At 38.8% G+C, this 24364-nt stretch overlaps 1 protein-coding gene across 2 annotated transcripts in view; it reads right to left on the reverse strand.

Annotated features, from left to right (window-relative positions):
* Positions 1 to 1837: 1837 nt before the first annotated feature.
* Positions 1838 to 24364, reverse strand: part of tmem175 (transmembrane protein 175) — a 31731-nt gene continuing 9204 nt past the window's right edge. The window contains exons 3-10 of one of the 2 annotated variants that reach the window (XM_063042199.1): positions 23851 to 23948; positions 22996 to 23047; positions 20267 to 20302; positions 19843 to 19926; positions 13725 to 13889; positions 7882 to 7960; positions 7362 to 7491; positions 1838 to 3479 (exon numbers count right to left, since the gene is read on the reverse strand). In XM_063042199.1, coding sequence (XP_062898269.1) covers positions 2819 to 3479; positions 7362 to 7491; positions 7882 to 7960; positions 13725 to 13889; positions 19843 to 19926; positions 20267 to 20302; positions 22996 to 23047; positions 23851 to 23948 — 1305 coding nt within the window. In that variant the 3' untranslated portion in view covers positions 1838 to 2818. The remainder of the gene's footprint in view (positions 3480 to 7361; positions 7492 to 7881; positions 7961 to 13724; positions 13890 to 19842; positions 19927 to 20266; positions 20303 to 22995; positions 23048 to 23850; positions 23949 to 24364) is intronic. The other variant, XM_063042200.1, reaches the window with a different exon arrangement.

A 24364-nucleotide genomic window follows, 5' to 3' on the forward strand; every position in this document is an offset into this window, starting at 1 on the left:
CTAATTCTGCTCCTATCTCTTATGGTCTTATTTTTTGTATACAATAATTTGAGCTAATATAGCATTATTAATGAGGCCAAATTTAATACAATGGATACAGTTAATTGGGCTATCGGTTAATCAGGGCAGCCATTTAAGAACAAAAACTAAATTGAGAAAATAGCCAGGATTCCCTTCATTTATTTGGGACTCTATGTCACTTATTTGGTGCAGGGCAGGAGAGAGTTGCTAGATTCTAACTAGTGTCAGTCATGTGCACTTGGATGCTCATTAGACACTACTCCGTGCTTAGAGAGATCCGTTTTTAAACAGCATCAGGTGCCTGTGTGTGTGTGTGTGTGTGTGTTCAAAACACAGTGATTTTTGTCACTGATATATTGGCGAGAAATAAGCAGCAAGACAATTCCAAACTATTTCACTCACTGCGGATTCAAGCATTCAGGCTTGGAGAGGCAAAAAATGGCTGGAAGTGGAAGGACTTGCACAAACCTTCTTCATGTCAAGCCATGTAACAAATTGCCACTGCTGATTTTTTAGTGTTGAGTTAACACTTCAAACATCGGTCAATCATTTGCTTTAAATTACTATTGCAAAGTAACAACATTTCATGCAAAAGCAAGGCTGAAGCATTGGCAACCATCTTCAACTGAAAGTATCAATTGTAAATTCACTTTAGCCTCAATCACTACTGGTGTTACCGTTCAGCCAACTTGCCTAATAAGAGTGGATCATCTGAAAAAGTGGATGATGCATAGAAACAACCAAGGCTCTGCCCTGACAATATCTCAGCTGTAACATCAAAGATATGGTCTAGAATCAAGTACAATTCCATCCCAGCTACCTTTACATTGGGAAATGTAGCAATTCAAGTAGGAAGCCCAGCACCAATTTCAACTGTGCTTACCCTATTAAGGAATTAAGGGTAGTGTCCATGCTAGCGTTTTTAATTGTGCTGCACTGGATCAGGAGCAACAAAAAACCCCACAAAGAACAAAGAACACCATGATAAAAAAACACGATAAAAATAAATATATAACTTATATAGATAGATTGATCATATGCTAGGTATAGGAGTGTCCCTACATAAGGTGACTGACAGGAAATGATAAAGTAGAGGTAATGGGCGGGGTGGAGGGGTTAGTAGCTGGAGCTGTTGATCAGGCTTGCTGCTTGGGGAAGTGACTTTTTTCCGAGTCTGGTGCTCTTGGCATGGATGCTACGAAGCCTCCTTCCTGACGGAAGTAAGCCAAACAGTTCATGAGCAGGATGGGTGGGATCCTTCATTATGTTACTGGCCTTTTCCTGGCACCTTTCTGAATATATCTCCATGATGGTGGATAGCCTGGTGCCTATGAAGCACTGGGGCAGTTTTGACTACCTATTGTAGAGCCTTTCTGTCCGTCGCAGGGCATTTTCCGTACCTTACAGTGATGCAGCATGCTGGGATGCTCTCTACTGTGCATCTGTAGAAGGATGAGAGTATAGATGTGCATTTTGCAGCTCTCTTTAGCCTCCTCAGAAAGTAGAGGCATGCTTGAGTCTTCCTGATTGGGTGGGATCTATGAGAGGTTGTACGATGTGTGCCTTGGCAAGAGAGGTTTCTACTGCTGTGCTGCTAATGTAAAGAAGAGTGTGAGTGGTGTGAGTTCTCCTGATGTCGATAACCATCTCCTTTATCTTGTTGACATTGAGGAACAGGTTATTTGCCTGGCGCCAGGCCTCGATCTCTTCCACCTCCTCTCTGTACGCCATCTCATATGACAATCTCAATAAAGAACTATATCCAATTACTTTTGAAGGAAATGAAAACAACACTATATGATAAGCATAATTTATTTAAAGCCATAACTGTTCACTTACATTGATATTGCAGACTTAAATTTCCAGATCCAGAACAATCAGCATCTGACAATAAACACTACAAAAGTTCAGCATGGACATAGAATAAGATGACAATTTAACAACTGATAAATTTGAAGACTTTTAAAACAAAGGTTAAAAGGTACTGCAAGATTTTACATAATTCCATTCCACTGTACAATGATTTTTCCCAGCTTATTCAAAAATATTACTTCATGCTATAACTTATTTTATAATAACTGCTACAACAACATAATCAGTTATGCTGTTGGAGGTGATCATTTAAAAGGTAATAGATTCTGTGAACAGGCATGAAGATTGAAGGATTTATCTGTGGAACATAAATCTGTTATTTCAGAAAATTATTGTCACAGGGTTAAGGAGTCTATCTGGAATGTTCTATACTTAAAAACATATCAATTGTTAAAGCAACTTATTTCTTCAGTATTACCGACTTACATACAGTAAAATTGTCACTAAGATAATACTGTAGTTGTTTTAGAAAAATGCAATATAAAAAAAATGAAAATTGTGTTTCATGTTAAGAAAAAGGACAAAAATGAAACTTGAATTAATACAGAAAATTGAAAATTGTACTGAAACATTGTTATTGTAATAATAACACTGAAACTACGCCATTGCTGAATTATTCAAATCTTTTTTTACACACAAAATGGTGCATGTAAAATATTTAGACAAAAATTAGGTACAAAATAAATAACATTATTTGGATATACAAGGAATGTAATTTTACAACATTTTTTATCATCTATGTTGCCACATAACTATGTTATACGATGACATTTCAGTTTTAAAGTTTCATTTTATGAGTTTTGAGATATTAAGATGTTTTGTGAACAAAATAACGAGGAAAATTATTACAAAGTTCAAATATGTTTAAGAGCATTTTCAACCCAATCAACATTTCCATGTTGTATGCACTGCAACACTGCTTTTCTCATCCCTCACTCACAGAGACAGCACACTCTTCTTCCTCTTTCAACACTGATGTCCTTGGTTTTAATTGATTAAATAACCATTTCACAACAATTAGAGTAATTCGGACAATGATTCGTAAAAGAACAAATGCAAAGGGAACAACAATTTGCATCAAATGAAAAATTTGTGTGCTAAATCTACTTAAAATATATGTCAAGCAGAATGTAACAAATGCAATAGAAGGATAAAGTGAAAGCTTGGCAAACATAAATGTATGCTCTTTGCCCCCATAACGGATATGGCGATGCAAAGTTTCCTTCTCATTGTAAAGTGCTACAATCCATATTGCAAACTGAAAAAGACTTGCAAGAAAAATTATAACACAATTAATTTGAATTGCCTCAATTTCATTGCGTGACTTGGCAGCAAATTCATGAGTGAGCCTAAAGGCCAATGGAAGTCCACCAATGAAAGCGAGAGAGAGAGTATTCAGAAGGCCCATTAGTCTTGTTGTCTTAGTGATGTAGAGAAAGAGTGAATGATGAACAAACCAAAGAAGGCCAACTGTCACAAATGAACCAAAATATGCTAAAAATTCCGGACCATACTCACTAAGTGCCTCGAAGAGTTTACCATGGAACTTTTCTGCAACTTCTTTAGAATCAGGAACATTGTCCTCACTGAAATAACAATGTGCCAATAATGTTACAAGAAAACTCAGTCCAATAGTGCCATGACCATCACTTTAGCTAATACATGAATTGACTCTTTGCATTTCTCATAAAAAAAAACTCCTTTCTTGCCAACGAAATTAAGAAAAGCCAGAAAAGAAAGAAGTAGAAATGTAGATCTGAAAAGTGGATCGATTAGAAAGCTAACACATGACTTATTCACAAAATACTATGTTATGAGCCAATTTTTAAAGATAATGTGAAAGGTAGCAAAATAAACAAACTTAGAGATCAAGCTGGAAAGAGAACATCGATGTAGCTAAAAGCTCTGCCATCACGGAAGGAAGAGATGGTTCAGAAGGCCAGCATTAAAGGAATTCCATTGAGGAAAAGATATGGAATAAAGGAAGATATATAGCTTATGGATTGATTTATAGATCATGACAGTTTTAAATTTGAGACATTAGAGACTGCAGATGCTAGGATCTATCCCAAATAAAAAAAAACAAGCTGCCAGAGGAACTCAGTAGGTCAGGCCCATCATTTCTGGAGTCAAAGGTTGGTTGATGTTGTGGATCAAGACTCTGCATCATGGCAGTGTATAAAGGGAAGATAACCAGTATAATGAGGTGAGGGGAGGAGTGAAACTGGAGCTGGCAAGCTATTGGTACATCCAGGTGAAGAGGCAGTGTAGCAATTGTCATCCAGCTTCTGTTGCTATTTCCACCCTTCCTTTCTTCATCTGGCTCCAGCTGCCCACCAATCCCACCTTTCCTGTATCCATCTATCACTTAGAAGAGAAAATCTGCAGATGCTGGAATTCTGAACAACACATACACAAAATGTTGGAGGAACTCAGCAGGCCAGGCAGCATCTACGGAAAAGAGTACAGTCGATGTTTCAGGCCAAAACCCTTCTCCAGTCCTGCTGAAGGGTTTCTCCGACATTTTGTGTGTGTTACTCCATCCATCACTTGTCGGTCAATCTTTTCACTAGCTACCTCCCCTTTACACACCAAGTCCTGATGCAGGGTTTCCAACAGAACTGCTGACTATCCCACTGCTGCAACAGACGCTGCCCGACCCACTGAGTCACTTCAGCTGCATGTTTCTTGCTACAGTTTTAAAAGAAATGGATTACATTAGGGAGTGAATACAGATCTACAGCGGGGAAATGAGAGATGCAAACCTCATGTGTTTTAAAAAGCTGGAATGTGTAGTGGGTGGAGAGCAAATCACCTGAGTCTAAAAGATAACAATTTGTAAAAGAGTTACCTTACTATATAATTTAGACACCATTACTACTTAATAAATAGTCAGTCATGATTATATTTAATAGTGGAAAGATGAGGAGCAGCTTACCATTGCTGAATCCTACAATACCGATACCCTGACAGTGAACAATACATCACAAACTTATTCAAATGCTGTGGCAACTGAGCCAGCTTCTTCCTCCATCATGAACTCTCCATTGAGTGAATAGATGTAGCTGCTACAGCACACACAAGGAGCCTGATGCTGTCTACAAGTTGAACAGCACCCCTCCATTTAATACTTTATGCAAGCTTCCTGTGGCTGCAGCCAGCACTATATACACAATAGTTTATAGTAAACTGCCAACTGACGTGGTATTTCTCAAACCTGCAAACTCAGACAACCATACAGACAAGAGCAGTAGGGGTAACACTTAGATCTCAAATATCCATTATTGATTATCACAACTTGAATATGTCTTGCTTTTCCTCCATCTTCACTGGGCAAAAATCCTGGAATGTCCAAGCAATCAACATTATTGGATTACCTTCTTCACACAAGTAGCAACTGTTCAAAGTTGGCTTCAACGACTACTGGGAAATGAACAGTAATCACTAAAAAATCACTCTCTTCTCCTATAAAGCTCTCATTATTGTACCACCCTTTCAAAATCATTAATCCACTTTTAGTAAAAGATGCCTTTCAGCTACGTTAAATAGCAAAGCTCAGTTTTGGCAATGCTGATTTAATTGCAAGGAACACTTCCAAAAACAGTAAGGCCAGGATAATTCCAGAAAAAGGAAACTGAATACTGTACAGTTTCATTAACTTAATTGTGTATGTTTTGATTTCATGATCCTGGTTTACATAACAGTTGGATGTTTAATATTTTGATGTACCCACAAGAAGATTTTACTTCTATTCTTTCTTTCTACATTTGAAGCTTTGTTCACTTTCTATCTGTAGGATCAAACTAAGATTTCTCTAAAAATGTCTAATAAAAGTGGCTAATTCCTAAGATATCCTTGTTCTTTATTGGCTAAACCTGTATGACATACTTGCTAATGGTTAACTATCCTTTCTTGTCCTCAGACTAGTTGGTCACAAAGCTTCCCTGAATCACTGAGGCAATTTAACACTGCTACTCATCACATAATTCAAAGTTCAAAGTAAATTTATTATGAAAGAACATACGTCACCACATACAACGGTAAGATCCATTTTCTTGTGGGCATACTCAGTAAATCCAACAACCATAATAGAATCAATGGAAGACCACACCGACAGTGCAGACAACCAGTGTACTAAAGACAATAAACGGTGCAAATATAAAAGACAAAAAAAGCAATAAATATTGAGAACATGACACTAGGAGTCCTTGAAAGTGAGTCCATAAGTTATGGGAACAGGTCCGTGATGGGGCAAATAAAGTTGAGTGAAGTTATCCCTTTTAGTTCAAAAGCCTAATGGTTGAAGGGTAATAGCTGTTCCTGAACTTGGTTTGTATGGGTCCTGAGACTCAGTTACAGAGTAGAATGCTATGAATTCTCTATGAACTCTCTACTTTTCGAAGGTTGTTCCTTAGCTCATAATAATACATTTGCATTTGTTTATGATCTATTGTAATCCATGACTCTCAAAAAACAACTTTACATTTTAATTTTAAAGAGGGATTAAATATTATCAGTTATTAAACACAGATAAAAAAGTAAAACAGTGACTTCAAATTTGACTGAATAGATCAGAATACTGCATGAGTAAATCACTATGTTAGATTATGTTTAATAATTCTCTGCAGAACCACTGCAAGAGCAAATTCATGGCTCAGCATGTATTTGACTTCTATGCCTGAATATTACCACTTGGAAATTGGAGATGATCTGCTGTTCACATACCAGTGAATCTCACATTCTGCTCTGGTAATAATCTGGCATTACACTAAAAATCATCGACCTTGATTAAGAAAGCAAATGATTTGTTTATGTTTATTACTTTTAGTTTACTTTCTAGTAGTTTTGAGCTTTTTAAAAAAATTTTTTGTTTTTAGTTCTAAAATATTATTTAATTTTATTTGACTTATCTTTAAGTGACTGACAGTCAGAGGTATTTAAAAGCGGTTTAAAAGGCCTTTGACAGCTGTAAAATGTTGAAAGGCTACCAGGACATTCCAAAGCTGAGTTTCAGTATCCACTGCGTGTGGTCTAGTGGCCGCCATGACCCTCTCTGGAATGACATGGCAGCTAGGACTCCAAGTCACACGATATTACAAAGCCACAAATGGTATATGCAGCTCTGGGAAAAGCACAGGAGTTTGGGAGGTGGGAGGTGGGAGGTGGGGGGTGGGGGGTGGAGTTGGTGGTTAGTGGGCAGGGTAAGCAGATCAGATTCAGTGCAATCCAGTCCATGGAAGGTGTCAACAAATGCAGAAGGAGTACTTCAGTACCATTTTCCTTCTACTTCTAATGAAATTGTGGTTAGCAATGTTAGAAATCACTGTTCAGTGTTAAATTTGGGTGATTAATCCATTAAAGGCTTCTATAATATCTCAACACACCAGCAAAGAACCAGCTAAGAAAGCAAAATATGGTTAAGTGGGTAAAAACTCTAATGATGCACACAGTGTAGATACATAGCTCACCATATATCTAAGATAAGAAGAGTTGCAACAATAGCATACACTCCATCACTAAAAGCTTCTACTCGCTCTTTGCTCAGCGGCTCATTTGGATGAAATGTGTAAAATAGCACTCTTTGTGTTTCTTTTCGACCTTGGAAGGAAAACAAGATACATAAACAAACTTTTGCATCCTTTTTATTTTAGTTACAATGTATTTTTGCAATCGGAGTAGTTAATCACAAAGTTTTCATTAAAACTTACCTAAAATTTGTGTTCCCTTGGCTTATGCTTGAACTATTTACATACTACTTCTTACCATGACACTATGTTTCCCAAAAGAACGTAAGTATTTTAGTTGTAAACTCTCCACGATTACTACGTTAATTACCTACTGACATTGACAAGAAATGGGAGGAATGGAAAAGCAGTTTGCTGTTGCATTTCCTTTAAATTTCACTTTCTAAATATGATTATAGAGCAATAAACACATTGGAAATGCCAGAAACAGACTTTGCATGATCTTAATATTTCAAATACTCACCCTTAATTTTGTTTCCACACCACTGTGTAATCTGAGTAACGTATGGGAGAAAGATGACAAGTGCAAGCACTACATATGCCTGTGAAAAATAATGTTTTCAATAATCAAATCAATGTGAGATCACGCCACAATGCAGCAAAAGATACCTGTAGTAATTTAATTTACAAGAGAAAAAACAGAAGTTGAGTCATACAGCACAGAGAAGCTATTTAGCTCATTACACCACCTGCCCAAGAAAATATAGCCTAGCTTGGAGGGATCCTATGGCACAGATTTCATCTGGGAAGCATGTCAGACTTAACTGGCAAGCTCTTGCACTGTCTAAGTCTGCCTATTGTATATCCTAAAGCTCCTCACATAACATTCCTCTGGCATCTGGCTGTCTTGGCCTTGCATTTACCAAATATCAAAAAGATTGTTTTTGAGGACACAAGACTGTTTCTGAATATGCCTCTCACTTGCAAGCACACATCTAAAGACTACTAAAAATGAAACACAGAAATACATGGAACCTTACTTATTATTTCACCACAGGATCCTTGCCAGTTCCAAGCAGAGCAATGTGCAAACACCACAGAAACAGCAACTGACGACAGGATAAAATTCCTATGCTGTACCAATTCATTGCCCACCAAGATGACTATGCTGGCCCCTCTACTACTTTAGATTCTGCAGGAAGCATTTCCATCATAAGTTTGGTAAAAGCAGATTTGTGGTTCACCACTGGATTTAATGAAGTGTCTAGTGTCAACCACAGAACATAGTCAGTAGCCATTAACTGTGCAGGAATTCAACTTTCCCATGTTTACATACATTTGTGCGAGAATCCCAAACGTATGTATATTTACAAGAGAAGATAGCCCCAGTGAACAATGCGACAAACGGCAACGTCCGTCAGACAGTTCATGAAACTATTTTGTTTATTACTTCTTTTTTCAAATATGATTCTGCTACTGAGCCGTGTGCGATTGGAACCTGTGATTTCCATTTTGATGATTTGTTTTTGGACTGATTGAGTGATCCGGCACTTTGCTGTCTGAAGGAGTTTGGTGAATTTTGGAGCAGAGTGTGCAGCCTGGAGACTCAGGTTTCTCACTGATTAAAATGAGCAAGATTGAAGTCAATGAGGATGAAAGCAGAGGGCAAGTGGGTGTTTAGCGTCATCAGCCAATGTTTTACCAGTCTCTCTCTCCTTCTCACTTGCTGCCAGACGAAGGTGCCTCATTTGACTGACTGGCTCCCTCTCCCTCTTGCTCACTTCTGCCAGAGGAAGGTGCCCGTGTTTGACCGGTCTTTCTCTCTCCCTCTCGCTTGCTACTGTGGAGGAAAGTGCTTGCGCTTAACTGGTGTCTCTCTCTCGCTCTTGCTCAGTGCCTCCAGAGAATGGTGCTGAAGGGGAATAAAGGAGGATAGTAAAAGCTTCTTTAGGTATGTGAAAAGGAAAAAAATAGCTAAGACCAAAATTGGGCCCTTGAAGACAAAAGTGGGTGAATTTATTATGGGGAACAAGGAAATGGCAGACGCGTTGAATGGGTACTTTGGATCTGTCTTCACTAGAGAAGACACAAACAATCTCCCAGATGTAATAGTGGCCAAAGGACCTAGGATAATGGATGAATTGAAGGAAATTTATATTAGGCAGGAAATGGTGTTGGATAGGCTGTTGGGTCTGAGGGCTGATAAGTCTCCGGGACCTGATGGTCTGCATCCCAGGGTACTTAAGGAGGTGGCTTTAGAAATCGTGGATGCATTGGTAATCATTTTCCAATGTTCTATAGAATCAGGATCAGTTCCTGTGGATTGGAGGGTGGCTAATGTTGTCCCTCTCTTCAAGAAGGGAGGAAGAGAGAAAACAGGGAATTATAGACCGGTTAGCCTGACGTCGGTGGTGGGAAAGATGCTGGAGTCAATTATAAAAGATGAAATTACGACACATCTGGATAGTAGTAACAGGATTGGTCAGAGTCAGCATGGATTTACGAAGGGGAAATCGTGCTTGACTAATCTTCTGGAATTTTTTGAGGATGTAACTATGAAAATGGACAAGGGAGAGCCAGTGGATGTAGTGTACTTGGACTTTCAGAAAGCCTTTGATAAGTCCCACATAGGAGATTAGTGGGAAAAATTAGGGCACATGGTATTGGGGGCAGAGTACTGACATGGATTGAAAATTGGCTGGCTGACAGAAAACAAAGAGTAGCGATTAACGGGTCCCTTTCGGAATGGCAGGCGGTGACCAGTGGGGTACCGCAGGGTTCAGTGCTGGGACCGCAGCTGTTTACAATATATATTAATGATTTAGATGAGGGAATTAAAAGTAACATTAGAAAATTTGCCAATGACACAAAGCTGGGTGGCAGTGTGAAATGTGAGGAGGATGTTATGAGAATGCAAGGTGACTTGGACAGGCTGGGTGAGTGGGCAGATGCAGTTTAATGTGGATAAATGTGAAGTTATCCACTTTGGTGGTAAAGAACAGGAAGGCAGACTATTATTTAAATGGAGTCAAGTTAGGAAAAGGGGAAGCACAACGAGATCTAGGTGTTCTTGTACATCAGTCACTGAAAGCAAGCATGCAAGTACAGCAGGCAGTGAAGAAAGCTAATGGCATGCTGGCCTTCATAACAAGGGGAATTGAGTATAAGAGCAAAGAGGTCCTTCTGCAGCTGTACAGGGCCCTGGTGAGACCAACCTGGAGTACTGTGTGCAGTTTTGGTCTCCAAATTTGAGGAAGGACATTCTTGCTATTGAGGGAGTGCAGCGTAGGTTCACAAGGTTAATTCCCGGGATGGTGGGACTGTCATATGTCGAAAGATTGGAGCGACTGGGCTTGTATACTCTGGAATTTAGAAGGCTGAGAGGGGATCTTATTGAAACATATAAGATTATTAAGGGATTGGACATGCTGCAGGCAGGAAGCATGTTCCCGCTGATGGGTGAGTCCAGAACCAGAGGCCACAGTTTAAGAATTAGGGGTAGGCCATTTAGAACGGAGTTGAGGAAAAACTTTTTCACCCAGATAGTGGTGGATATATGGAATGCTCTGCCCCGGAAGGCTGTGGAGGCCAAGTCTCTGGATGCTTTCAAAAAAGAGATGGATAGGGCTCTTAAGTATAGTGGAATCAAAGGTTATGGGGATAAGGCAGGAACTGGATACGGATAGTGGAAGATCAGCCATGATCACAGTGAATGGCGGTGCTGGCTCGAAGGGCTGAATGGCCTACTCCTGCACCTATTGTCTATTGTCTTCTTTGAATGGGTTCCATGGCGTTTCTTTGTTTTGTGGCTCTCTGTGGGAAAAAGAATCTCAGGGTTGTATAATACATACATACTTTGATAATAAATGTACTTCGAACTTCTGAAGTGAAAATAGTTCTTCACAGAATGCTGGCTTTTTATAGAGAAGATTTGAGCAATTATAATCTCTTACCTCACCATTGTACATAGAAGTCAATAAATATGCATAACTATGTAATACAATTTGACTGTAATATTGAATTTACATTATCATTAGTGCTAAATTTACACTTTGATGTGTGAGTAGTGGTAAAGAAAGTATGGGTGCACAACTCATTTTTTTATTCATATAACTATGGTCACTTCTGCATAAGTTTGGAATGAAACCTTCAATGGAACATGTTTCACAGAACTCTGTAAAAGACACTCTATTTGATGGCAGAAATAAAAATCTAGTGTTCCTTTATGGGAGCTCACTTAAGCAAAGTCAGTTTCTCTCAGTACAGCTGCTCATTAACCTGCTGAATAATCCATAATTTTCTATTTGTATAAAAGTGTACTCAGGGTTTATAAGGACTGAAAATTCCTGGTGCTTGAGGAGTTGCTTTTTCTCATTCCCTGGGAAAAGAGATGAAACAACCAACAAACTGAATTTATGACCCCACAAAAATATCAATCATCTTGCAGTATTTTAAAAACTACCAATCCTGTCAAGGAACTTTCTCCCCTTTTATTAGTTGCCCTACCACATGCTGCAGATGCAGTGTGCAGCTACTTGTTCAGGACTGCAGCATCAGCTCACTCTTGTTGATGGCCCTCTAAATCTAAGTTTACTCTGTTTCCTTGCTACCTTCTGTAATGCTGCTGCCACCACGTAAAAATATTATTTCATTAGCTGAGGGATCTGGCAATCAACTGGCGGGTTTCTCGATCATTTTTGACTGGTACCACAGAGAGTTCATGTGTGTGGAGTCAGGACTCCCTGAGCAATCCCCTTCCAACTATCTGCTGATGTACTACTACACCTGTTGAAACCATGACGGAAGACCATAAATAGTTGATTGTATATTTATAACTATGAGTTGCCATGGAAAGCTTTTTCAATTTAGACATAAAGCTTCAGAAGTGCAAGGAGCACATTGTGGAATTGAGTGGGTTACGTGTACCTTCATTATGCCTGAGTCTATTGCAAAATCTACATTAAGTAGCTTATCAGTTTACTCATTATGCTTCGATGAAGCTGTTTTAACAATTGTGTGGCTCGTCTGACCATATCAAAGGTTAGTTCAGAATCAGCCACATTCTCTTGATGTGGTGTCAAATAAAGTTCAAACCTGATTAGCTTGGCAAATGCCCTTCCTTAGCAGCAAGCCAAAAAACTTTTAAAGACTTTGTGTTGGCTTCATGTTTGCCTTCACTGAAACTGTCTTACTCCAGATTATTTAATTAACTGAACTAAATTTCCCAGATGTTATTTCTAAACTGTGAAGTTTAAATTCCACCACTGTATTCAGGAAATTTCATTATCAGTCCTGTAATAGAGCAACTTGTTAATAATGGTTCAGCCAATGTGATTAAAACTTCTGAGTACAGGTGGTAATTAGTCAGAGAAGTACACTCTCTAGGAAAATTCTCAATTCTATGCAAAATAATCCGCAATGCCACGGTGGGGTAGTAGTTAGTGCGATGCTATTACAGCTTGCAGCGTTAAGAGCGCAGAGTTCTATGTTCGATTCCAATGTTGTCTGTAAGGAGTTTGTATGTCCTTCCTGTGAGCATGTGGGTTTCCCCTGTGTGCTCTGATTCCCTCCCCAATTCCAAGGGCAGAGCAGTTAGCAGGTAAATTGTCCTGTTAATAGCCTAAGGTTAAATAGGGCTGGAAGGGCCTGTTCTGCATTGTACCTCAATGAATGAATGAATGAATTAATTAGAACTCTGTATTTGGAATGGCAATAAACCCTGAATTTTTATCTTAATTGAGTACTTTAATCTTCTGTAGAAGATTTTTTTAGGCTCCTGAGGTTACCAGAAAAGCCTCAAGAAGATAGCTGTCAATCAAATTTGAATATTATACTCTACTAAGCAGGGTTTAGAAATTATGAGGGGAATTATTCCTTTCAAATTATTCAATCTCTAATGTGATGCATTATTTGTTGATCAAATTTCATTAAATGCAGTGCTATGGCAATATACCTATATTACAGAGACAAATACGAAAAGCTCTTCACACATTTCATTATCTGTACTTTGCCAGGATAAGCAGTATGAATCCAGCCCATAACATTCAACATCTTAGTTTGATTATGACATTTTCTTTGATAAGTTTACTGTAAGAGCTTTCTGCTCATATTGGACAATGTCAGTTGTGAGAGTTAAAACAAATGAGGCAACCGGGTAATTAGCTCTTCTAAATAAATCAGTACATCAACATCATCTGAACCAACAACTTTCAGCAGATGAAGTACTTTTGTGATAGGCCATAATGTAACCAATTGAATTACTGCATGCGCACATACCATTAGTCCTGAATTTGTTTACAGGAATATTCTTTTCAAATATGGTTCTGGATTGACCAGTTGTATATAGATCCACAATATGAAACTTACCACTGGACAATAGATGAACGATATGATTCCTGCTATGAAGAACAGAGCAGGTGCTCGTAAAGTCACCTTTAGAATTTGGTACTTATATGCATTTCGATCTTCTATTGCACAAACATGGGCATTTAATAAATAAGGTTGGTGGAATCCATAAATTACAATTATAGCCTGTTAAGGAATTAAAGGAAGAAGTTAGATCTGTTACTTTCTCTAACATTATCACATGAATATGACAGTTAATATCATCAAAAGCATACATTTTTTGAATGTATTCTTGTTTCTCTGTGACTAAATCACTGTGTTCTACATTCTGTTACTGTTTTACCTAGTACTACCTCAATGTACTATTGTAATGATTTGTTTTGTATGGACAGTATACAAAACATGTTTTTCACTGTACCTTGTCATGTAACAATAATAAACCCACTTACCAATTTGTTTCATTTATGTAGACTTGCACAAATGGAAGCAGGATATGCTCAAGGGTATCAAGGACGAGCCAGGGAACTACAAGCTAGAAGCCTCACTTTAGTGGTAGGGAAATCACGAGAGGGAATACTGAGGGGCAGAATCTACCATCACTTAGACAGTCAAGACTGATGATACTAAATTGGGGTGCCTTGTTGACAGTGTAGAAAGTTACAATGAATTACAGAGATCTTGATCAGCTAGGGAGATGGGCTGAGGAACGCCAAATGGATTTCAACTCAGATAAGTGTGAGGTGATACATTTTGGACAATCACACCAGGCCATGACCAACAGAGTGAACAGCAGGATACTGATGAATCTCATTGAAGAGAGGGACCCAGGAGTACAAGTGCACAGTTTGCTGAAAGCAGAATGGTGGAAAAGGTGGTTAGTGTGCTGGCCTTCATCAGTTAAATCATCAAGTTTCCGAATGGGGACAGTATATTGCAGTCCTGTAAGTTGTTGTGAGACCACACTTGGAGAATGTGTACAGTTTTGGTACTCCTGTTACAGGAAAGACATTGTCAAGGAGAAGGGAATACAGATTGACAAGAAGACTGCCTGGACTAGATGGCTCGAGGTATAGAGAGAGGCAGACCATGCTAGATCTTTATTCCTTGGAGAAGTACCTCACAGAAGTTTATAAAATCATGAAGGGCATGGATAAAATGATCAGTCATAGTCTTTTCCCCAAAGTTGGAGAATCTAAAAGGCACAGACACATGCCAAGAAGGAGAATTTAAAAGGGACCTGACAGGTAACATCTTTACACAGCGGGTAGTGAGTTGCAGAAATAATTGCGAGAGGTAGTGGTCAAGACAGGTGCAATTGCAACATTTAAGATGCATTTGGATAGGGGAAGAGCTTGGAAGGTTATTGGCATAATGCAGGCAACTGGCACTAGTTGGGCTGAAGGGCCTATTCTGTGATTATACCAGGAATGGGAACTATGCTTGACATTTTTCTTTACTCAAAGATGCTGAGAAAAATTACATTTCTCTAACTATCAAGATATCTTTGTAATTCATTGTAACTTACTACACTGTTAACAAGCCACCACCCCCACCCTTCCACACAATTTAGTATCATCATTAGATGAGAAAGTAGAAGGGTGGGTTAGGAAGTTTGCTGATGACACAAAAGCTGGGTGTATTGTGGATAGTCTGGACGGTTGTCAGAGGTTACAGCAGGACATCGATAGCATGCAGAACTGGGCTGAGAAGTGGCAGATGGAGTTCAACCCAGATAAGTGTGAAGTGCTTCATTTCATTTTGCTTCTCTAGTTACTTGGGAGACAGACACTTCTATAGAAGTGAGGGAAAACAGCAGTGAGGTTATGGACCATATATGGGTAAAGATAGTTAAAATATCCTGAGTCATAGGTGAGGTGCCAGATGACTGGAGTATAGCTAATTTCATTCCATTGTTTAAGGCAGGTTCTAAGAATACTTCAGAAAATTATAGGCTGGTGTGCATGATAGAATAAGTGGTAAGTTATTGGAAGGTATTCTAAAGGACTGGATATATAAGTATTTGGAAGGACAGGGACTGATTATGGATAGTCAACATCACTTTGTGCGTGATAGGTTATGTCTAACCAATCTTATAGGGATTTACGAGGACATTACTAGGAAAGCTAATGAAGACAAAGCAATGGATGTAGTCTACATGGATTTTATCAAGGCCTTTGACAAGTTCCCACATGGGAGGTTGGTCAAGAAGGTTCAGTTGCTTAGCATTCAGGATGATGTAGTAAACTGGATTCAGCAGAGAAGCCAGAGAGTGGCAGTAGATGGTTGCCACTTAGATTGGATGCCTACGGCTAGTGGTGTGCCGCAGGGATCAGTGCTGGGCCCATTATCATTTTTCATCTATATCAATTGTCTAGATGGTAATGTAATAAACTGGATCAGTAACTTTGCAGATGACACCAAGATTGGGAGTATATTGGACAGTAAGGAAGGCTATCAAAGCTTGCAGCGAAATCTGGACCAGCTAGAAAAATGGGCTGAAAAATGGCAAATGGAATTTAATGCAGGCAAGTGTGAAGTGTTGCACATTGGGAAGATAAATCAGGGTAGGACTTACATGGCGCGCGGTAGGGCACTGAAGAGTGCGGTAGGACAGAGGGATCTGGGAATATAGATTCATAATTCCTTGAAAGTGGCATCAAAGGTAGATAGGATTGTAAAGAGAGTTTTTGGCACATTGGCCTTCATAAAACAAAGTATTAAGTACAGGAGTTGGGATGTTGTATTGATGTTGTATAAGACATTGGTGAGGCCTATTTAGAGCATTGTGTGCAGTTCTGGTCACCTAACTACAAAAAGATCTCAATACGATTGAAAGAGTGCAGCAGTTATTTCCAAGGATGTTGACAGGACTTGAGGAGCTGCATTGTATGGAGAGATTGAATAGCGAAAATGAGGGGACATTTGATAGAGGTACACAGAATTATGAGGGATATAGATAGGTTAATTTTAAAGAGTTTTTTTCTGAGGTTGGAGGAGACTGGAAAATTGCAAATGTCACTCTACTCTTCAAGAAGGAAGAGAGACAGAAGAAAGGAAATTATAGGCTAGTTAGTCTGACCTCAGTGGTTGGGAAGGTGTTGGAGTCAATTGTTAAGGATGTGGTTTTAGGGTACTTGGAGGCACATGATAAAATAGGCTGTAGTCAGCATGATTTCCTCAAGGGAAAATCTTGCCTGACAAACCTGTTGGAATTCTTTGAAGAAACAACAAGCAGGACAGACAAATGAGAGTTGGTTGATGCTGTGCTTGGATTTTCAGAAGGCCTTTGACAAGGTGCCACACGTGAGGCTGCTTTAACAAGCTAATGTACGAGCCCATAAAATTACAGGAAGGATTCAGCATGGATGAAGCAGTGGCTGATTGGCAGGAGGCAAAGAGTGGGAATAAAGAGAGCCTTTTCCGGTTGACTGCCAGTGATTAATGGTGTTTCACAGAGGTCTGTGTGGGACCGCTGCTTCTTACATCATATGTCAATGATTTGGATGATGGAATTGATGGCTTTGTGGCCAAGTTTGCAGACGATATGAAGAAAGGTGGAGGGCAAGTAGTTTTAAGGAAATTGAGGCTACAGAAGGACTTAGACAGACTAGGAGAATGGGCAAAGAGGCGGATGAAATACAGTGTTAGGAAGTGTATGGTTATGCACTCTGGAGGTAGGAATGAAAGGGTTAACTATTTTCTGAATGGAGAAAAAATACAAAAATCTGAGGCACAAAGGGATTTGGGAGTCCTTGTGCAGGATTCCCTAAAGGTTAATTTGCAGGTTGAGTCTATGGTGAGGAAGGCAAATGCAATGTGAGCATTCATTTCAAGAGGATTAGAATACAAGAGCAAGAACGTAATGTTAAGACTTTATAAAGCACTGGTGAGCAGTTTTGGACCCCTTATCTTAGAAAGGATGTGCTGAAACCGGAGAGGGTTCAAAGAAGGTTCACAAAAATGATTCCAGGATTAAACATCTTGTCACATGAAGAGTGTTTGATGGCTCTGGGCCTGTATTCACTGGAATTTAGAAGAATGCAGGGTGACCTAATTGAAACCTATCGAATGATGAAAGTCCTTGATTGAATGGATATGGAAAGTTTATCTTTTGTGGTGGGAGAGTCTAAGACCAGAGGACACAGCCCTCAAAATAGAGGGTTGTCCTTTTGGAGCGGAGATGAAGAGGAATTTATTTAGCCAGAGAGTGGTGAATCTGTGGAACCTGTTGCTACAGGCAGCTGTGGAGCCAAGTCTTTATGTATATTTAAGGCAGAGGTTAATAGATTCTTCATTAGTCAGGGCATGAAGGGATATGGGAAGAAGGCAGGAGATTCGGGCTAAAAGGAAAATAGATTAGCCATGATAAAAAGGGGGAGCAGACTCAATGGGTCTGCGTCTATATCTTATGATCTTATGGAGATTAGAACTGGAGGTGAAAGGTGAAATGTTTAACAGGAGCATGTGGGGGTACTTCTTCACTCAGAGGATTGTGAGCATGTGGAATGAGCTGCCAGCAGAAGTGGTGGATGCCGGTTCAATTTCAGCATTTAAGACATGTATGGGAGGGATATGGAGGACTATGGTATGGGTGCAGGTCGATGGGAATAAGCAGATTAATAGTTCATCATGAGATCATCACCAGATGGTGAAAGGCCTACTACTGTGCTGTAGTGTTCTATGATGCCGTGCTGCTCTCTGGGTTAAACCATTCCTCGTCAATTCCTTCCTAAGTCTCCTGATTCCTTATCTTAACTATAACAACTGGAAGTATAGATCTTAGCTAAAGGAAAATTTCTCACTATCTACCCTATCCTTGCATTTTCTGATTTTGTATACCTCTGTAAAGTTCCTCCTCAGCCTGCTCTGCTTAAAAGAAACTAAATCTAGCTTATCAAGTCTCTCCTCATAGCTGAAACACTGCAATGCAATGCTTTTGTAAACCTCTTCTAAACCTCCTCCAATGCAATCTTCATACAGAATGATACACAGAATTACACACAGTGTAATTCTATCTAGCATTTTCCTGCCCATCTTACCAATGCATCAATATTGCTCTGCAGGAGGCAACTACCCTCCCCTAACAACAAGGCAGCATGGCACTGATTTATTCTGAGGAGCTCAGGATGCACGTTCGAGTCAAGAACCACGTAGGTTGCTTTCACTGGTTTGGTATGTTAGTCAAAATATATTTGGCACAGTTGATTGTCTCAGATAGACAATTATCTACATGAGAGGCTTTTATATTCACATGTCAGTTAGACATTGAGGGAATAGAATCTGGTTGTGTATGTCTTCGAGTTGATAAGAGGTGCTTACAAAGCAACCTTAACACTGGAGAAGCCTACAAACTTGACTATTCTACCTGCTGCTCTCATAGTAAGTAGGAAATGTCTTAACTTGTCTTGTAGTAGAAACTATCTAGCATTTCCCTTCAACAGCAACAAACCATGATAAATTACAGGTACCTCATCTTAAATCCATACAGTATATCTTTGGCGAAACACTGTTTATCTTGTTTTAGTTTGACACTGAAAATGTAGCAGGTTGCCTATTTTAATGACGTTATTTATATTGAAAATGCAGGGTTATCCTCAATGAGGTTCAGGTAGGAGTTGCTCACTGAAAATCACAGATTAATATACATCCGGCTGAAACACTCTTCATATCACCTTTCACCCTCTCTAACAGCTTGTCCTCAGCTGGGTGCCCTCCATTTATTCTTCCAGCTATATTACAAGGGTAATGTCTGCTACTGCATCCAATGTAGAAGCCTTCTTCAGTTTCTGGCACACTGCTTTTTTGTAAATTTAGCAAGTTTCAAAGTTGAGAAACCCCAAATACCTGTACAATCATGATAGCTGCAAAATGCCAGTGATCACTTTAAATAGGATTGGTAAGAATTCTTCCTCCTTTTGAATGCAAACAGACAGATGCTCATTTACAGGAAATCTGAGAATTCAATGATACTGTAAGTTGCCTATTCAGCATCCTTCTGGCAGGCATTGGTGTTACACACATTAATGACCTATTCCAAAAAGTGGTTTTGTGACTCATGGTACAAATATGTACAGCTTCACAATATTAATCACTTTCTGCCAGATTATCATGTTGCATTAAAAAAGCACTTAGTTTGTACCTGAATTAATCCAATGATGATTGCACAAACACAAAATGACAGGATTCCAAGTGTGTCGTCTGGAAATGAAGCCATCAGAGAAAACTAAAAGAAGAACATTTCAATTACTTAGACATAATGATATTTTCAGAATAGTTGTAGAACACCAACAACGATCTGGGGACATAGGTATTAAATTACACTTTGAAATATTTGTTAAAACCTAGTAAATGCATAGTCAAAATTCAACAGTGATATGAATTACATGTATTTATAATCCCAAGAACCCACCAAATCACAACTTAACAGAATTTTTTTTACAAGTGTTTTATGGCACACAATTATTCATTTAGAAATTCAGGACGTCAACATAATATACGTTTTCCAAAAAGCATTACATTAAAGAACTGCCATTTTATCTCACTTTGACATAGTATTTACTTACTGTATAAGGCAAGAAGGTTATGAGCATCATACATGCCTAAAAGATAAATATTACATCTATTTAGCTGAAATACTGAGACTGCATAGATTTTTTTCTTCAAGAGTAGATTAAAAGTATACATTAAAGAAAATAACTGTAACTGGAGCCAGGACTCAATTTGACCTCTGGAATATCTGAGAACATGTAATAGTATGGACTGTCACTCATCCCACGGGCTTCATTTCAGATACAGCTCAGTTCAAAATTCTATTTTAACAATGGCTAAGGTATTATTCGTAAAGAGACTAACCCAACTTCAAAATTTCATTCAACACACATCAAAGTTGCTGGTGAACGCAGCAGACCAGGCAGCATCTGTAGGAAGAGGTGCAGTCGACGTTTCAGGCCGAGACCCTTCGTCAGGACTAACATTTCATTACAAAGAAAGCATGGTCTCACTTGGCTCCATATTCATTTTAACTGGTCAGTATGTCTGTTGGCTCCACATCACATTGAACCATATTTTGATATGTAGAATTTGACCCACTACCTTCTCCAAAATGAACTACTGAATCTGGTGAAAGTAAGTCGTCACAAAGAACTGTGAGCACCATTTAAAGGTCTATTACATACAGCACTGTGCAGAAGTCTTAGGTACATATATATAGCTAGGATGCCTACACTTTTGTACAGTACCGTATTTGTCAACGTGGAGTGAAGTGCAAGTTTGTAAATCTGGTGGGAAAGGTGTGGGTGGAGCACCACAGAAGGAATGTGGGAGAGGTCGTAGAGAAGGAATGCCAGGGTGAAGTGTGACCCGGGTACAGACACACCCAGCCCTGAGACACCAGGCAAGGCCACTTGATTCCAAACAATCGGTTTATTGATCATTACAGAATGTCTCTCTGGTCCTTCCCACTCATTCCCCTCTCCCTTCCCTTTTTCCCAAATAAGATTCCGCTCTCCTTGCCTCCTTTCCATTCTCAATCCCCAGTAGAGGCCATAGCAGAATCAGGTTTATCGTCACTCACATACGTCAAGTTTTTTTTGTGGCAGCAGCGCAATGCAATACATAAAATCACTACAGTATTACGCAAAAGTCTTTGGCACCCTAGATATATATATATATAATCTAGGGTGCCAAAGACTTTTGCGTAATACTGTAGTGATTTTATGTATTGCATTGCATATATATATATGTGTGTGTGTGTGTGTGTGTGTGTGTGTGTGTCTAAGACTTTTGCACAGTACTGTATTACTCTTCAGTCATGAAAATGAATTTTGAAAGTCAGCTGGTGATTTGCTGGATAATGCCAAAAATACACCAGTACCAATTGACATTACTTCTAGAATTTTTCCCGAGACTTCACACAACAGTAAATAGTGTGTATTCTTTCTTAATGGATATCTTAAATGAGTCACAAGGAAAAGGGAGAGCTTGGTGATGAGAACATTACTAGGTTTCTCCCTTGACCTGCATAACAACGGAAGAAGGATGAGAGGTTTTCAGAGCTGCACCAGTTGGTGTAGGAGAGAGGGATAGGGGGCCGACGGAGATTCATTTCTTTCTGCTGGCCTGTATCATTGCTTCTCCTTTGCTTCACTGTCACCCGGATCTTGTGCTGGATCTGGGAAATCGCTGCACCTTTCTCACTTGGTCTCTGGACTACTCTAAGATAAACCACTCTCATTCAGCTTACTACAAGTGCTCGGTTGAAGCACCTGAATGGTAAACTTGGAGGTATCTATTTTAAAATAAATCCAAATTACAAAAATCAGAATAGTAGTATCTAAATTGCCTGCTAAAACCAGATTTTCTCCTAATCATTCTTGTCAACGTCAACCTACTGTTTTCCAGTGGAAAACCAAAGACTTTCATCACAGGTACTATTAGTGGAGTCAGGCCAGGCACTGTAGGTGTTCTGACCACCAGTTGGTTGGGAGTTTTCAAGCATTGATTGAGTGGAGCTTTCCTTTATTTTGGGAATCCTTCAATTTTGATCTTCTGCAGCAGCACTTCCTATGTTACTCTATTTAGAGATCAGGTTGATAGAGATGGCAGACCCAATAGGTGGCTGATCATCCATCAGTCACCAGCATCTATCATGACATGGCTAACAAGTACATCCGCTACCTCTATTGCTTAGAAAATGATGCAATCTGACAAATACTTGGATCACTGGGGTTGAGATGATGCCTTTTATTTGTTTCTCCAACGCAGCAGGGTGCTAGTTGTGACAAATTCTTGGGCTAAGCACATCTTCTGGAGGGAATGTTTTGAACACTTTGCATGATTATTTAAGTGTAGGTAATATATGCCGATATTGCCATTAAACCTTATTCACAAACAATTTGATAGTCATTGGATGAAGATAAACAATAGAACAATTTTGCTGATATTTCTAACTTGGGCCACTGGACCTTATTATTACAATTAAAGTGGCAACTGACTAACATTGATAGAGGATTCAATCTGGAGCCTTCCAAATTTCTGTAGTATAATTAAAGAACTATTATTAGAGATCAATATGAAATCTATTGCAATGTACTATGTCTTCACTATATGTAATACCAAAGATACAAAAGTGCAATCATTTTACCAGGGACTAAAATTAAGTAGGATTTAAAAGAACAGGAACTGACCAATAAGTTGTTAGTACACCTCTACAACAGTTAAGAATGCTTGGTTTATTTTAGATTTAAGTTAATGAAATATTTCAAGGCAGGTTGTCATGACATTTGATACTCACCAAGTTGAGAAGTGCAAGAACGTCATCTATTCGTTCAATAACCTGGAACAATCTATAAAAGTGGTGAGAGATTTAAAAAAAAAACTATGTTCAAAAGTGATATATTATTCTTTAGAAAAACTGTAAACAGAAGATTCTTGCAAATCAGAATAAAGTATCTCATCATATTCACAATTGGTTAAAAATAAAAACCAACATTATCCTCGTTTCATTATACGTTTGTATTACTTTTACTTCTATATTAGAAAATTATGGGTTCAATTCCATCTCAGAATGTAAAATTGGTGACACGAAAGAGACCTTAGACACAGGAATGTGGAGCAACACACAAATTCTTGATGGAACTCAGCAGGTCAGGCAGCATCTATGGAGGACAATGGACAATATTTTGGTTTGAGGTCTTTCTTCATGAATGGAAAGAGGGGAGAGGTGGAGGTAGAGCTGGCAGTGAATCAGATGAGGGGGAAGAATATACAGATGGGTGAGGGGGGAGTGGGAATGATGTAAGGACCTGGGACATGAAAGTGACAAAGGCTGAAGAAGGAAGTATTTGATAGGAGAGGACAGTGGACCAAATAGTAAAGCGAAGGAGGTGAGGAGTTCAAGTTGGTGTTGCAGTGTAGCATTTGAGGAAACAGTGCTGTCTATGACCTGGTGTCTTTCATTTAAAACATGAAAGCAAGAACACTTTTCTTTACTAATATAACTTCGTGTATCTTGAATTATCAGTGCAATACTATTTGATATAACTTATAATAACAAGAGGACCTGCGCTCACCAATGATGTCCGTTTTGCACAATAATTTATTTTTACTTTAACATTAAACTGCTGTGTAGTACTAAAACAATATTTACCTGATATGTGACGCCCAGGCCACTGTCACTATTAGAAATGTCATGATGTAAACAGCAATTTTGGTTGCAAGAAGTTGTTGCAGACTTTCTTCCAGTTCCTGGGAATAGAAAATACAGTGACCTTATCTGGTATTAATTAAAGTGAATATAATTATTACATGGCATAAAAACTGAAAGTGCTGGAAGAACTGCACAGGTTAAGCACCATTCGTGAAAAGAGGAAGAGAATTTATGCTTCAGGTCAGACTCTTCATCACATAGCGTGCCTGGCAAGGAACACCTGAATGGTAAATACCAAATTTAACTGTAAATGTGAACTTATTAGGATCATTATTACTGTCAGCTACCTTAGTATTTGATATGAGTTACAACTAATACATTTTTAAAACAAAGGTACAAATTCTACTTCATATCTGTTCTAGATCAGTAGCTTTGGCGCTTATATTTATTTTTTTCTAATGTAAATCAACTATCTCTTTGGAATAAAGGGATAGTTAATCCCTAAGAAGTATTT

This window comes from Mobula hypostoma, chromosome 3 (genome assembly GCF_963921235.1).
Source record: "Mobula hypostoma chromosome 3, sMobHyp1.1, whole genome shotgun sequence".
Lineage (NCBI taxonomy): Eukaryota > Metazoa > Chordata > Chondrichthyes > Myliobatiformes > Myliobatidae > Mobula > Mobula hypostoma.